The sequence below is a fragment of the Strix aluco genome, chromosome 24, assembly GCF_031877795.1.
Source record: "Strix aluco isolate bStrAlu1 chromosome 24, bStrAlu1.hap1, whole genome shotgun sequence".
Taxonomy (NCBI): Eukaryota; Metazoa; Chordata; class Aves; order Strigiformes; family Strigidae; genus Strix; species Strix aluco.
In genome coordinates, this window is record NC_133954.1 from 7,036,426 (window position 1) to 7,052,461 (window position 16,036).

A 16,036-nucleotide genomic window follows, 5' to 3' on the forward strand; every position below is an offset into this window, starting at 1 on the left:
GTGCTGGTCTCTTCTCACAGGGGATTAGTGACAGAACGAGAGGGAACAGCTTTAAACTGCAACAGGGGAGGTTCAGACTGGACATGAGGAACAAATGTTTCCCAGAAAGAGTGGTCAGAGAGTGGAATAGGCTGCCCAGGGAGGGGGTGGAGTCCCCATCCCTGGATGTGTTTAAGGGTCATTTAGATGAGATGTTGAGGGATGTGGGGTAGGGGAGAACTTTGTAGAGTCGGGCTGAGGGTTGGACTCGATGATCCCAAGGGTCTTTTCCAACCTGAATGATTCTGTGATTCTGTGGCACCAGGATGGGGAGAAGCTGGGCAGAGCTGTAGGCGTCCCTTCGTCCCTCCCCAACTGCATCACCCCCGGGCAGCACCACCCCAATCTAGGAGGGTCCCAAGTGCATCCCCTTGCACCAGGGCTCCTGAATCCCCTTTTCCCCGATCCTGTCTCCAGTCTCAGTGTGTCACTTGCCAGGTGGCTCCGTTGTCCCGATGAGGGACCCATTTCTGCCTTGAAGTCATCCTCCCGCATCTTCTCTGTCTCGCTGGCCAGCGTGCCTGAGTAGAGCACCATGTCCTTCACGAAGATGCTCACCGCCCGGCAGATGAAGGAGGTGAAGAGGTGGACATGGATGTAGTTGCGTGTGCAGTGCAGGCGCCTATGGAGAAGGGATGTGACACGAGCCCAGCCTTGGCTGCCCAACAAGCTCATCACACATGTGGTCAGGCAGTGGCGGGGCCCAGAGAAGGTGAGGTCCGAGGTGTCAGCCCTCCCATGGGCACAGAAGCCAGAGCTGGGGGCAAGTAGGGTGTCAACGTCTTCAAGAGCAGGGTGGAGCGGATGGGGAGCTGGTCACCCCGGGGGTGTTTTGGGCTTTGGGAAATTGGGTGATGTTTGTGCTGGGGTTTGGGGCCGGTTCCGTTCCCTTAGGGGCTGCTCCCCCTCAGGGGGGTCGTGTGTGTGTGCAGGCAATGGGGAGAGGACAGCTCTCCCCGACATGGGGATGGGGCTTTGGCTTCTCCTTACTTGAAGTACGAGAGGATGCAGACGGCGACGATGAGGGAGGCCAGGGAGATGGAGTAGCCGACGGTGTACATCAGGTGCAGGCGGTCAAACACCTCCTGGAAGAGAAGGGCTGAGCTCCACGACTCCTCCACAGCCCAGGTTTCCCCCGGCCTCTGGGCTGAGAGCATGGGGGGAGCCCAGCTTGCCTGGGGAGCGGAGGGGGAAGAGCCCCTTGCTCCTGGCAGTTCCCCTGGCCCGGATCCCCATCCTGACCCCTTTTCCCAGCACCTTTGATGAGCAAGGTCACCTTCTCACGGGTCCGGCTCTCAGAGGAGAAGAGCAGAGCGCACTCGGTGTAATTGGCCCAGGTCTTGTTGATGCTGGGAGCCATGGCCCAGGTCCCGTAGGTGCTGCAGTACCTGTAGGCGTGACCTGGGAACGGCCACGGGCGTTGAGACAGCAGAAGGGTGTGTGGGAAGCCCAGACACATCCCTGCTCAGTGGAGGATTATCTCCGAGGTGAGGTCGCTCCCTGCCCAGATGCAAGCGCTCACCTTTATGGTTGAAGTCGTAGATGTAGTCGGGGCAGGGCACCGACACCTCCTGGCTGGGGGAGCCCTTTGGCCAGCAGATAATCCCGTCCCACTCCGGAAGGCAGCTGGTGTCTGGCCAAAGAGCAAAGACATATCTCATGTCTCCGAGCAGGGCCACAGCCTACCTCCAGCTTCCCCAAGTGTGCGCTGGACTGGGGCAAGGAAAACTCTGCCACGATCACCCCTGGCCTGCAGAGCTGGGGGAGCCATGGAAGGGCCAGGGAGGGGGACACGTCCCATCACATCCCACTTTTTCCAGGGGTGCCAAGGCCCCTCCACGGCTCTCGTTTGCAGTGTGCATGGGGCAGTCTGGAGAATGGCACAGCCAGCACTGGCTAATCAGGGTGATGATTTGATTAGCACCTAATTGCTCCCTAAGAGCAGCCAGGGTGCCAGTTGCTCCACAAACCCCCAGGAGCCACATGTCCCTGGCCCCATCCCGCTCCCATCGGAGGGGACAGCATTTCCCACAACGTAGCCAGCTCCACCAGTGCGCAGGGGAGGGACGCTACCTTTGATCTTCTCCAGTTGGGCTTTTATGTCTCTCTGACATTTCTCTTTAGCTTCCACCAGGAGATAGATCTGCTCTTCTTTTGTGAGAACATCATCGGGGTCGACCTGCCAAGACAAAACCGAAGTGATGACCCCTCCACCTCTGCGTGGCTCAGCTCAGGTCTCCTCTTCATGCTCACAATTTAGAGATTAATCTTCCGTGGGAGACCTTGACCCACCCTGGTGATCTCCATGTCCCTGAGAGCTGCCACTGCCTGCTCGGTGCCACAAGCCACCCGTGGCCAGGATCCAGGAGTGGGGAGCGAAGCTGCTGTGTCCCAGCAGCACCCTGAAGGTGGCTGATGAGACACCCACAAACGCTTCCTGACTCAGGGCAGGACCCACCATCGCTTCTGCTGCCACAGAACACCCCGTTGCTCCCTGCCACCAACCCCTGAATCCACCCAGCTAGTTAACACCAAGTTCCAGAATCACAAGGGTTCGGGGGCTGTTACGGGAACATCATCTCCTAACGCAGAAACGACACTTTGCTGAACCCTGCAGTGTGGGGTCTCGCCCGCAGACTCGTCGCATGAAGCGGGACCATCCTTGGGGCCAGAAATGAGAGTCAAAGCCAGGGCAAGAGACAGGGAGGAAAGACAGGAACACACGTGGAAAAGGGATGTGCTGGTAGGCAAAGCTAACGGAGCAGCTGCGACAGGGGCCTGCTCTCCCAACCCTCCCCGGGCGAGCCAGGTTTGTGCAGCTTTGGGTAGATACAAGTGATACAGGGAAGAGAACGGCGCTGCCCACATTCCCGCTCGTGCTTTTCCCTCTTGCAAGGCTGAGGCTGACTGTGACGCCCCCTTCCACCCTGTCTGCTGTCCCTTGAGAAATGTTCATGTTTCTGTGCTAGAAATCAGTGGTATGTTGGGCTCCTGCTCCGGCTCCCTCTCACCCCCCACCAGCGGCGCTGGGTGTCCCTGTTGCCCACACTGAGCCCTCCAGAGCCAGGTCTGGCAGCCCCTGGTTCAAGTGGCCAGCCCAGGGCTCTGCAAACAAGCGGGAGCCCAGCGCCGGGAGCAGGGCGATGCAGCCTCCCAGTCACACCGCACATGCAAACATCTTTTGGGATGTTTTGGGCTGAGATACCTGAAGGAGTTTGGAGCCAGGCTGAGGAAACAGCTTTGGAAGTGAAAAGGAGCCGGGATGCGGGGGCTTTGCGTTGGCTGCCCACAGCTGAGCACGGCCAAATCCTGCCCCAGAGCGGAGACCCTGAACTCCCATTCACGCTCTTCCCCAAAGCAGCCGTCTGGGTGGGTGGATGGGGGGGGGCTGATGAGGGGTGTAGGACAGGAGTGGGGCCCTGGGGGTCCATCAGTGGGGTGGGGGCCCTGCTTTGGGAGATGCACTGGATGCAGCCAGCTCTGCCCTCACCGCATCCCTCCACCCTCGCCTGCGGTGACCGTAAATCGCCCCACTTTTTCTGTTCGCCTGATGCCTCTGAGGCAGCGAACCCTGCCCTGGATGTGTCCAAGAAATGGAAAAACCATCACGGTGTCTCTGTGGCTGCTGGAAAGCTTTTAGAGGAGAGGGAGAGGGAGAGGATGCAAGACTCTTCCCTCCCAGACAGCTCCTGCCTGGCAGCTCTGTGGACTGGGACGTGCAGCCAGGGGACACGTGGCCCCCCGACCAGAGCAGGTTGCACAATTAACAATATTTAAAGCCAGGAGAGGGCCTGGAGGAGCCCACGGGGCCACGCAGACTTACCAGAGCCCACGCAGAACTCAAGAGGCAGCAGCAGAGGAGAGCCACCATGATACCTCCCACGGAGCCGGATGCCTCCATGGTCCCCCGTATCACTCGGATGGGGACCTCAGGGACGAGCTGGAGGAAGCAAAGCCTTTGCCTGTGGACAGCCCGAGTCGCTGCCAGCCCGAGGCCGCGGGCAATGGAGAGGGCTGGTGCGTTCAGCAGGACAGAGCATCTTCTGGGAGCGCCTTCCCGGCTGCCGTGCCCGTCGAGGCGAGGTGGTGGTGGAGACACAGCCCGTTCTGGGGAGCTCAGGGCTGGGGGAGCACCCTGGGGTGAGTCCTCTGTCCCAGTGGGCGCTGCCCCGGCAGCGCTGTAGGGATCTGCTTGTGGGCTTACCAGGCAGGGGGGGTTGTCCCCCCACCACGCTTGCTCCTGTTCAGTCTCTGCGTCTTGCCTGCTTTAAGCAGCTCCTGGAGTGTGTGCAAACAATTCCCGTTCGGATGGGGATGGCAGAGGTTTATTGGCTTAGCCCGAGGTGCTAAAATCCTCTTCATTCAAGGCAGATTCCTCTTCTCTTTTCAGAAACTTCTCTCACTGCCTGGTGGCTCATTTTTCAGCTGTCGCAGCATCCCCCCGCTGCCCCTGTGCTGCTCAGTCCCCTCTAGCCCCAGACTGGTCCCAAAGAGCTGAAGGATGGTGGGGAAAATCCGAGTGATGGCTGGAGGTAGGGAGGCAGCGGGTGCAAGCACATGAGCATCCCCTCGGCACTGATGCTCCCAAGATGGGAAGTCTTTCAGCCAGATGCCAGTTTAACCCTTTTCCTTCTCTCAGGGTTGGGGCGTGTTTTGGGGGGATGTGCTGGCGTCAGTCCTGCTCCTCACTACGACGAGCATCCTGCTGCCTTTGTGCGTTTGCTTTGCAAAAGGACCTCACTGCACAACTGCATTTAGCCTTCTGCAGCGGGGGGCTGATGGAGCAAGAGCCCCTGCTATGGCAGGAGCAGGCAGGAGAAGGCAGGGCAGACAGACAGTCCTGGCAGCAGGGATTTTCCACCCTGATGGGTGTCTCACGCAGCCCGTGAATGAGATGAGCTGAACCGACAAGGCTGGGAGGTTCTTGAGCATCAGATCAGAGCTGGTCCCGCTGCAGCTGACACCATCCCCAATCAGTTGTCCCTTGTCACCTGCAGCCCCTTGGGGAGGCCCCAGGGCTCTCCTGTGTTTTGGGATCATGTAGATGCCTGGCTTGCTCCCACCACCCTGCCAGCTCGAATGCCTTGTGTCCCCCCAGCAACCTGAGTGTTCCCCTGGGGAAACAGGGGCACAAAGCAGGGAGTCCTTGTTCCCCAAGCAGATTGTCATTAGTGGGATGAGGCTGAAATTCAACAGCCCAGTGCCAAACCCAAGGAACAGCAGGCTCCCAGCCCAGGGCCTCTCCCTTTTCCACGTAATCCATGGCCGGGCATAGCTATTGCTGCCTCTGTAAGTACCAAAATCCTGCACAGAGCAGAACCTCGGGGTTCTTCTGGCAGGGCAGCTCCTCCTGGTCCCAACCATGAGCCCCTGTGGCTGCTTGGAGGAGGGTCAGACTTTTGCTCAGCTCCTGCAGCAAGGGAAGGCGCATCAGCTGGCTGAGAGAGCAAAGCAAATCCAAATGACAGCGCTCGGGAGGTGCTGCTGTTCCCTCTGATTAAATCAGACAGAAAAACAAGCCTCTGAGTTGCTTTCCCTGCCACGGCAATCAACTCTAAATCTAGGAGGGATTAGGGACATCTTCGGCAGCTGCCCATCTCCCCGGCCCAATTTAGCCACCACCCCGGCCCATCGCGTGGGCGCTGACACCAGCCCGGCAGCATCGCTCTGCCGAGCGGCACCGCAGCTCCCGTGCTGGCTCATTGGGATGCTGCATGGGCAAGCAGGGCGGGAGAAGGGATAAGCAGTTAAATTGCAGGATTAATATTTTCTGAAGGCTCTTCTGGGTACTGATTTCTGACCCAGAAGCTGCTGGGAAGTGAGGAGTTCAGGGGAGGTTAATTCGGAGTCGGATGGATGCGTGGATGGATGGATGCTGGCTGGGGGGAGTCAGCAACGCTCAGGGGCAATTTGATTCCCACTGTGAGCGAAATCTGACCCAGGCTCTGAGTTTGCAGTTAGCAAAACATGTTGGGGTTTTTTTGCTAAATTACTTGCTATATTATAGAGCAATCTGGAAAGCAATCATCGCAAACGACACCCACCCAGCCCCATCATCCAGCCCCCTCGGCTCCCCAAATCCACACCAGCAATCGTGAGATGACGGCAGACAGTAAATTTCCCAGCAGTTTGTGGCTGCTCCCTCCTCCTGAAAGAACCCCGTAACCCGGCTGGCGATGGCTCAGCCTCCGGCTTGAGCAGCGTTTCAGCAGGGAAGAGGTTGGGGGGGGCTGTGAGCACAGGGCTGAGCCAGTGATACCCCCTGTTCCCATCACTCCTCGCCCTGCAGCAGCTCCGAAACAGCAGGATTAGACCTACCCAGTCACGGCAAGCCTGAGCCGCTGCGATACGATATGACCTGAACAAGGCTGATTCAACCACCTGAAAATACAAGTATAACTGCATTTTCTATATCTATGTATAAACAAAACTTAAAATACACACATATATAATGTGTGTGTATATATATATGTACAAATATAATGGCTCAGACTCCAGCCAACGCCAAGACCTTGTAGCTCTCGCACCAGGACTAACAGCATCTCGCAGGATCCTGTTCCACCCAGCGGCTTGCAACCATCCCTGCAGCCCAATTTAAGCAAGTGCTGGCCAGAGAAATGGGGCTGTGCAGCATCTCCACAGCAGAGAAGATGCTCTCATCTGCTATAAATAATTTTTTGTCCATTTATTTCTATTACCAAAATACCAGCTCTTGGACCCCAGTGCAAACTAGGGATGGGTTTTCCTCCCCCTGTGCTCTGTTGCAATCTGGCTATGTTTAAGTTGATGGTTTAGGATGTCTTGGTATAACCCTTGAGCCCCATTTTCTGGGATGCTGAACCTCAATGACTTCTTCTGCCTCTTCTGTGGGTCTTTCAAACAGTTGGGAGAGGAGGGAGAGACCAGGAGTATCTCCCAACGGACCTGGGAGCCTGCCCAGTGCCTGGAGATGAGCTGAGAGGAGACCCCATCGCCTGCTCTGCCCCACAGGCTTTGGGGATGCATGGGACGAGTGGTGCAGTGCTGTGAAAGACCCTGAGCTGATTAATTAAATGCCTGGCTTTAACCATCTTTCTCATTACTCTCGTTAGCCATCCCGACAGAGGTGAGCACGGCTTCTCGCCTGCAGCGTGGCCTTTTCCAGGGCACAAACTCAGCCCTGGGGAGAGACTGGGGCAAACCAGACCCTGAGCATGAGGCCAGGGGGATTGTTCAGAGAGGACTGAGTTCCTTTGAAGTAGCACTTCATAAATCCTGGTCTTAAAAGGGGCTCCGCAGCGTTCGCCCTTGCAGGCCTGCCTAAAAACAGACGCGCTTTTCCCGTGGGTATCGCGGCAGGTTTATCAGCCGTTGTGTTGCTATTTTCTTGCCAGGCACCCGGGGCCATTCGTGTTTAGGTTTCCAATGATCATTTAGGAAGCAGCCCCCACGCAGCCCACCCGGTGCAGGTGCTGGAGGGGGAGACGTCCCCCCTTTTGCGGCTGGGGAGGGGCGGCTGGTGGCTTTGCTGCGCCAGGAGCTGATGACAATGGGCAATTGTCAAGTTGGGGCCCCTCTCGTTTGAGTTTTCTTCCTTTTATAGTAAGTAGCAGTTGCTCCAGCAGCTGGCCTGCCCCTCCGGGTGAGGACAGGGCTCTGTATATAAGGGAAGGAGCAGACTTTGCCTTTCATCCCTCCGTTCGGTTGCTTCGCTGGGCGGCAGGACTCATCCCTGCACCTTTGCAAAGACCCAGCACGATGCCGCTCAAGAAACCCGACCTGAAGAAGGAAGCAGCCAAACTGGCTCCAGCCCCGGAGCCACCCAGAGAGCCTGCCTTCGACCCCAAGAGCGTGAAGGTGAGTGAGGAATCAAGACATCACCGTCTGTCTTCGTGCCTGTCATCTGCCAGGCACAGGCGATGCAATGCGCCATGCAACCAGCATTAGCCAGGATGAAGGACAGGGTTGGGAGGGGAAAATTATCAGTTTGCGTTGATGCAGAGGGCTGGGAGTGATGCTCTTCTCACTGGGGGGATGTTTCAATCTTCCCCCACCCAGCCCTGCAGAGCATTCACCCAAGGAAACTGCTTCGCACTCGCTCCGGGATGCTGCTGCCCAGAGCTCCAGTTGCGGAGTCAAACGCCCCACAGCTCCTGGCTGAGACATCGTGTCGGGGCCCCGGCAGCATTAAAAAGTTTTTCTGCCACCCACCGTCTCTATCCCAAAGTATTTTGCTGCCTGTCTTGTCTCCTTCACGTGAGAGCATCTTTTATCCAAGTTTCTACAACGGGTACTCACTTTTTCCCTCATTCCCCAGGGTTTAGTTACACTTTTAAGCCAGAGCTATGGCAGGAGAGTTGTTAATAGCAGGCTCAGCACGGAGGCTGTTTAATCACTTGAACTAGGGATCAAGCCTTGAAATAACATCCCTTCCACCAGCGCTGACTGGTCCAAGAATCCCGGCTGCCTGCCCGCCCCTCGCCTGCTGCTGGCTGGGCTTTCCGTCAGGAGCACTCCCAGGCACGGCACGGCCGGACACGGCATGGACACGGCCCCCGTCCTGAGCAGACTGCGGAGCCTGGGGAGGGAGATGTTCAAATGCAGGGGAGAGCCCCTTTGTTACCCCAGCAGTTACACAGCACTCATGCCTGGCTCTGTTCTCTTCTCCCAACAGATTGAATTCACTGCAGAGCAGATCGAAGGTAAGTGCAGATGTCACCTACTCTCAGAAATGGCAATAGAGATAGAGAGTCCTTTTTCCAAGTAGTTTTTCACAGCAGACATGAGAACTGAGGCCCCACACATCAAATCCCCTCCTGGGGGAAAGCCCAGCAGGGTCCAAGTACCCCATTCCCTCACAGCACGCTGCTCATCCCCCAGGATGGGCTCATGAGGTTTCCTAGCAGGTAGAAGGGACATATGAAATCAGAAGGTCGGGTCCCTGACCAGTATCAGGCTGGTAAGGAGATGGGGAAGAGCACTGGTGGGAAGGGAGGAGGCAGGAGATGGAGATGGGAGCAGTGCTGGAAGTGAGGGGGAGCCAGCGCAGGGGTTTAGCTGGGACTGCAACGCAGAGCTGTCGGGAGCAATGAATGGAGCCTGGCTCCTTGCTCTGCTCTGAGGGTGCCCCAGTCAAAGAGGATAATCTCAGCTTCAGAGCCTGGCAGGGAAAAGGTATTTTTCCATTCATGGTGAGAGATGCAGCTTGGTTCAAAGTCTGGGATTTGTGTGGGAGGAGCAGCTTCTGGTGATGCAGGGACAGGGGGGCTGTGCCGGGATTAGGATTTCTCATCTCTCCATGGCCAGTTTTAATACCTCTGTGCAGACTAGGGAAGGGACAAGATCCCAGGGCAGATCCTGGTGAGAGTACTGGGAGGAGGAGACCCAGTATCCTACAGGCTCAGTCCCCAAACCAGCTTTTGAAATGAGAAAAGAGAGACAGTGGAAATGTGAGCAAGTTAAAATATGAAGATATCTGGATTGAACCTGCAGCGATGTCCCAGAGCATGTGATGTGCTCCAGGTAGTTGGGAGTGGACACCACTGAGCACCCTCGTAGCAGTGCCTCTTGGCCCAGGGACTGGCAGGAGGTCGTGTCCCTCCCTGGATCCCCCCAGAGATGGAGGGATCCCACCTGCAGAAATGGAGCCATTGTGAGGCCAAGCAGGGTAACAGCAGCACCCCGAGGTGCTGGGGGGACCGTGGACAGGCCTACAGGGACAGGGCTTGGACAGGTCCACAGGATGGTGAGGCTCGGCAGAAGATATAAAGATGTCAAGTACAAAATGGAGCAAATCCAAAGCCCTGGGCAAGGATTCCCACCAAACCCAAGGCAATGCCTACCAGACTAACGTCTGCATTGCTGCATGGAGACTGCAATCACCTCATCCCACCCAACAGCAGGAGGAGCAGCAGCTCTGCTTTGCGTAAACTATTGCTGGACATCATGAAGAAGATGGACCAGAACCTGGAATTCATTAGTGCCGTGGACAAGAAACTCACAGCTCTGAGTGCTCACATGGGGAGGCTGGAAAGGCTGATTAACTGCTTGGGCCAGTCTTGCTTGCTCAGGTGGACTCGCTGGCCTGGAGGCAGCAGGATGAAATCCAGAAGTGTGTGGAGGATCTGCTGCAGGAAAACCATCATCTCGCTGCCTGCGTGGAGCCTCGGGGTCCTTGATTTGCCTGCAAGAAGGAGGGTAAGGACTTGTGGGGGGCGTTTCCTGGAGGATTGGTTTCCCACATTTTGCACCTCAACACCAGTGAGGAACCTGCTGTAGCGGAGAAGATCTTCTGGGTTGAAACGAAAGGCAGAGACCAGGCTCTGAGCAGCGCAGGTGCATGGTTATCCATGTAGCCAACACTGGGATTAAAGAGAGAATCCAGCAGCAGGTCAGGAAGCTGAAAATCATCATACACAGAAGGAAAGCAATCCTTAATTGTTCCTTATATAGGCCTCCTTCCTCCAGGTAAAATGTAACACTCAATGGCATGATAATTTATGGGAATGAGCTTGGAAATGAATCTCCCATGTCCTTCTACGCAGGGCTGGCATGACATGTGGTCGGCAAGGTTGGGGTGGACCTGGTCACCCTTCCCCAAACACGAGCAACACCGTGCTGTGTCTGCTGGGCTGGGGCTGGGGGGATGCCAGCAGAGCAGACAGGGTGTTGCAGGTGTCATGGGGGTGCAGCAGGAGGGTTGTGGGGTCCCCAGGAGGCCTGAGTTAAAAGGGGGAAGAGCGAAGGGATCATTCTGCAGCAGAGACAGCAGCCTGTGCCTGCAGCCGGTGCTGCCAGCGCGAGGTGGTGCAGGAATCCCAGCAGGTCATCTGGTCAGCTCCACATAGGTGGGAAAACCTGCTCAAAAAGCTGAGCGACTCGTTGAAGGAGTCTGGCAAGCTTCAGCGGCTCATTGCTCAAGCTAGCACAGGGCTGCCTGCCTTGGGCAGCAGCGAGGGGTGCCGAGGGCACCTGCCATACATGTGTCCATCCCTTCCCTGCCTGCCAGGCAGGACTTCCTTCGGTGGGGTGGGAAGTGGGGCTGGCATGGCAAGGGACATCTGAGCTCTTCTTCCCTGCAGAGTTCAAAGAAGCCTTCAGCCTGTTTGACCGGACACCCACGGGAGCCATGCAGATCACCTACATGCAGTGCGGGGACGTCCTACGGGCGCTCGGCCACAACCCCACCAACGCAGAGGTCCTGAAGGTGCTGGGCAAGCCCAAACAAGAAGGTGACAGCAAACTGGGGCAGCAGGGACAGGGTGGGACAAGCAATCCCTGTGCTCCCGGGCAGCAAGTGAAGGATTACATCCCCTGTAGGAACAGCCCTGTAAGATGAAGGAATTTGGGAAGGAAATGATGCAGAGAGGCTTCATTCCTGCAAAATTCCTTCACTCCCCCTCCCCATACCACAGCTGACATAAAGGATAGGCTGTCCTCAACTGGGGATGGTGACAACTGATGCTTAGCAGACCATATCCTGAGCTGGTGCAAACTGGTGTAACCTGACCAGTCCCAGTGCAGCCGCATTGCCCTGGTGACAGAGGACCTACCTGCTGGTTTCAATTTTTGGCTGACATCAGCAGTCTGTTGCAGCCCCCAGATGTTAACACTTTACTCCTCATATGGATCTTCCCATCTCAAGTATAATATACTAATAATCCCATCACCTTGTGGGGATTCTCCCCTGTACTAAGATGGAAATGACACCGGGAAGGTTAAGTAGGTCGGTCCTCAGAGGCTGACTTCAGTGCAGTAAAATTAATCTCTGACTCCATCTCCTCCTCCCCTTCCAGAAATGAACACAAAGATGCTGGACTTCGAGACCTTCCTCCCCATCCTGCAGCACTTCACCCGCAACAAGGAGCAGGGCACCTTCGAGGACTTTGTGGAAGGGCTGCGCGTCTTCGACAAGGAGGGCAACGGCATGGTGATGGGGGCTGAGCTGCGCCATGTGCTGGTCACGCTGGGTACGGGCTGGCCCTGGGGAGGGGAGCAGGACACAGGCCACCCCTAAGGTCTCTCTGGGCAAATGGCTCAGGTTAGTTTGGTGATCTCACACATCGGAGAGACCCTTTGTATTCTGTGGCTCGTAGGCTTTTGTAGGAGCGAATGGCCCCTGAATATGTGGCTGTTTCCATCTTATGCCACAGCTTCATGAATGATCCAGGTCAGATAGACAGTTCATAAAATCCTCAATTATCAGACAACCATTGTGGCTTGGTCCGCACTCCACAATCTCCCACCAGTATTCCCCAGTGGCACACAGCTCCTTTTTAATCTCCTTTTCCTTCCTCTGGTGGCTTTACTCTCTGGAAGAATGACAGGACGGTCCTGGTGGGCTGAGAACCCTTCCCCTCACCTCTCCATCCTCCTCTTCCAGGTGAGAAGATGACAGAAAGCGAAGTGGAGCAGCTCATGGCAGGGCAAGAAGATGCCAACGGCTGTATCAACTATGAAGGTAGGAGTGAGAGATGCCCATTGGGGCCGTCCCAGACAGGGTTGTCTTGTCTTAGGGTGCAAAATGTGTCCTCTGTGAGGACACTGGTGATAGCTGAGAGGGAGGTGTGGACCACCCTCCAAAGCCTCTCTGAGGAGAGCTGTGAGACATGTCAGCTGGGGTGGGAACAAGGCAGTTGTGCCAGTGACTTCCAGTAAAAGCAGCTGAAGACAGCATGTTTTCGAGGGTTTTGGGACTGTTTTATCCCCAGTTTTGGCACTGTTTTGTTGTAAGCTATTAAAAATAAACAAAGCCAGCATCTTTCACAGCAGAGGCTAATTGGGAACATTTGGAGACCCAGATCGCTCACAGCTCCAAGAGGGTGAAAATCTGGCATAGGGGGTGGCTAAATCTGGAAATTTCTGGCTAAATCTCCCTAAAATTGGAGAACATTGAGGAAAAGAGGGTACCCATTTCCCTTGGCCTCAGAAAACTGGAGATAGTGGTACCGGCTCGTCTCCAGGAGGGGTTTGGTCTCACTCTAACCAGGTCTGGGACAGCGTGTGAAAGGTGGGAACAGAAGGAGAAAGCTCAGTCCTGGCAGAGCATGTCCCCTTCGTCCCTGGGGTGCCCCAGGCTGGGGGTAGCCCCCGCTGCCTCTCTGCCCGCCCCACCACAGCTCACAGCATGCTTTGACCTCTCATGCTCTCATTTCTCATTTTCTCCTCAGCTTTTGTCAAGCACATCATGTCTGGCTGAAGGAGGAAACTTCAGGTGAGTTTATCAGGGTGTCCTGCTGCTTACTCCAAAATTGGAACTCCTGCATATAACAGCCAGGGGCAGAGGACCCAAAACTCAACCCCCACAAGCAAGTCTGCAGTGGACTAACGCCTCAGGAATAATCCCAGCTCTGCAAGCACGAAAAAGCTGTGTTCATGATAACGAACCTCATTTGTAACTCATTCCATTTAAAATTTACTGGGACAGCACCAATCCTCTGACTGTCAATCACGAATTGTGTTGATTCTCTACTTGGAAAGAAAGAGGTTGGTGTGGTTTATGGCAATACATTTTCTAACGCACCAGGAGCTCAGGTGGTCATCAAACAGCAGTCAGTGGAAATAAATATTTAAAAACCTGCAGCAGTGAATGACCTAATGTTAAAAAAATACTAAGTACTTAGCAAGGAAATTTCTGAACTAAGAAATATCAACATTGCCATTAACATTAGAAAGAATGTGGAAAACGTACCACTGATGCTTGTTTAGCTTTTTGTGTTCCTCTAAGTGTGCCTGAGGAAAACAGAGAATAGGTTTCTTTTAGGATGAACTATTTCTCCAAAATCTATTCACTTTAGAAGAAAATCCAAATTACTAAGAGCTGGCCCCAGTCTCCCTTGCCAGTGTCTTATGGTTTTGTTATCTCATTTACTTTTCTTAAACATTTCTCCTCTCCTCAGCTGTGTGAAAGGCAGCAGAAAAAACCCAAGAAAACCCCACAACCTTCAGATACTTCTAAATACACAAATTGAATATTTAAAATCTCTTTTTACCCCCTCTACAAATCTTTTTAAACAACAGAAGGTTAAAACGGAGACAGACAGAAGTCTGAACTTTGAATGTTCAGCATCCTTTTTATCTTGTTTTTAATCCATTTCTCTCCGGTTCTTTCTCAGCAATATAGGTGGTTAGGTGGCAAACACTGCCAGGGAGATTTAATTCTACACAAAACTATTTGCATGTAATGGTGTGGAATTACAGCTATTGACATTTTGGGTTCATCTGAGAAGGAGCACTCTCATCTCAAAGATTGATTGCGTTAAGCCCTCTCACACTTGTCTCCCAGGCTCTCGGAAATGTTTGAACTCACCTGAGCACCACGAACAGTGAGATGCCTCCATGCATGTCCCCTCCTCCCTGGATGTTGCACATCTGCAGAGATGTTTCACATGAACCACCATGAAGAGTCGGCCTCCACGTGTGTGTGACTAAGCCTTGGTATACAATGAGACATCTGCAACTTGGTTTTAAACCTTAAGTTATTCTTTACAGGTTTTGACTCTTGGCTCATTAAATTTCATTCCTTCCTCCCTTAAACAGTATCTCTGCTTTGGCTTTGGACTACTCATTGAAGCAGTACGTGGAGGAGGCCCCTTGGTCTCCACCAGCTATCAGAGACAGCAGAATGCTCCCACAGAGAGGGGAAAAAAGCAGGTTTTATGACTGCTAGATGTGAGGGAGGAGTTCAGACCTGGGGGTGAGGGTCTCTGTTCATCACCCCACCCTCAGTGTGGGGCCAGGAGCTGGGCCACGCCTTGCTGACTCTGTAGGTAGGCCTGGAGCAAAGTGAGCATAAGGGACAGGTTACGTCAGACCCCCTGTTCTTGGGAGGATCTTCACCTCCTCTCTGCCCTAAGACCATCCCCTTTTCAGACCTGTAACCCATCCACCCTCCAACATGCTGCCCCATGAGCATTGCCTCCAGGTCCAGGCCGAACAGCACCGTGGAGCAAAGAGGGACCTGCTTGGCCCTGCCACAGTCCCTGTCATGGGAGAAACCAGCAGGCACCTCTCCTTCATCAACACGCTGCCTCTCCCAGCTGGAAAAGGCCAGAGGCCCTTTAAAAAACCAAAAACATCACAGAAAACATTGAAAACATTTTTTTTCCTAGATCACTGATAGGTCCAAAAATCTAGTTTTTAAGTTTCATTTCCAGGAAGTTGAATCTTGGTGAATCAGCAAGGGGGAAGGAAAATGGGGGAGCAATGGGTATTTCTGGGCTGGGTCCCACCTTCACCCTCATGGCACAGGACGGCGGGTCCCTGGGGTGCGGGAAGTGTCCTTCCTGGGATGGAGCCCAGCCAGGACAGGGCTCCCTGGATGGTTCATCTCCAGGCAGACGGCGTGTTTGCAGCCAGAAGCTGTCTGGAGGCTGTGTGATGCAAGCTGGTGGCTCTCTCCCTCTTCCTACCTGCAAAAAAATCATCATAACATCATTAGAAGTGGTGAATAATTCATGACAGATAACTCAGCCCTCCCATCAGCAGAGCACCTGGGAGCAGAAAACACTTTTCTTTGATTTGTTCCTTATTCCAATGTCCTCGCTCCGTGACTTTGACTAGAAATCGAAGGCGTTTTGCTTCGATGTGGTTGACTTCAGCTGCCACTTGCTCGTTTCTGTGCAGTGACTGAGCAACAGCTGCTTTCAATTCCCACTGCTTGATTCAAATGCTCATAAAAAGCAACATAAGCTGTTTATAGATGCAAGATTAGATTTTAGCTTCTGTCTGTGGTATTTCTACAGCTTCCATTAGGGAGAATCTGGGTATCTCATGTCTTTAACGTACTGTTTGTGTTTTAACCTGCAAAAGGACCATGGTGCAGGGTGAGAAAGGACACTGCTTGCTGCATGCTCACTCCAGGGTCACGTCTGCCCTTGCTACCAGTGTGGCATTGACTCCTGCAGAGGAACGTGCTGTTGCAGAGAGGAACCAAGCAGAGGAGAGGCGGGGGACCTGCCCAAACTTGCAGAGGAAATCCACAGCAGAGACTGGGGGCCCTGCTAGCTGTGATATTCCT

General features: G+C 54.4%; 2 protein-coding genes across 2 annotated transcripts in view; one reads left to right on the forward strand and one right to left on the reverse strand.

Moving 5' to 3' along the window:
- LOC141934165 (parathyroid hormone/parathyroid hormone-related peptide receptor-like) overlaps positions 1-3,953 on the reverse strand; it is a 7,177-nt gene extending 3,224 nt beyond the window's left edge. The window contains exons 1-6 of the mRNA XM_074849502.1: positions 3,863-3,953; positions 2,113-2,218; positions 1,562-1,672; positions 1,316-1,440; positions 1,030-1,124; positions 475-661 (exon numbers count right to left, since the gene is read on the reverse strand). Of these exons, the coding sequence (XP_074705603.1) occupies positions 475-661; positions 1,030-1,124; positions 1,316-1,440; positions 1,562-1,672; positions 2,113-2,218; positions 3,863-3,940 (702 nt within the window). The 5' untranslated portion in view covers positions 3,941-3,953. The remainder of the gene's footprint in view (positions 1-474; positions 662-1,029; positions 1,125-1,315; positions 1,441-1,561; positions 1,673-2,112; positions 2,219-3,862) is intronic.
- Positions 3,909-14,553, forward strand: LOC141934162 (myosin light chain, embryonic). The gene is made up of 8 exons (XM_074849497.1): positions 3,909-4,179; positions 7,622-7,875; positions 8,693-8,720; positions 11,100-11,249; positions 11,814-11,987; positions 12,401-12,478; positions 13,188-13,231; positions 14,303-14,553. Exons 1-7 carry the CDS (start codon positions 3,909-3,911, stop codon positions 13,214-13,216), a joined length of 984 nt encoding a protein of 327 aa, XP_074705598.1. The 3' UTR covers positions 13,217-13,231; positions 14,303-14,553.
- The last annotated feature ends 1,483 nt before the right edge of the window (positions 14,554-16,036 follow it).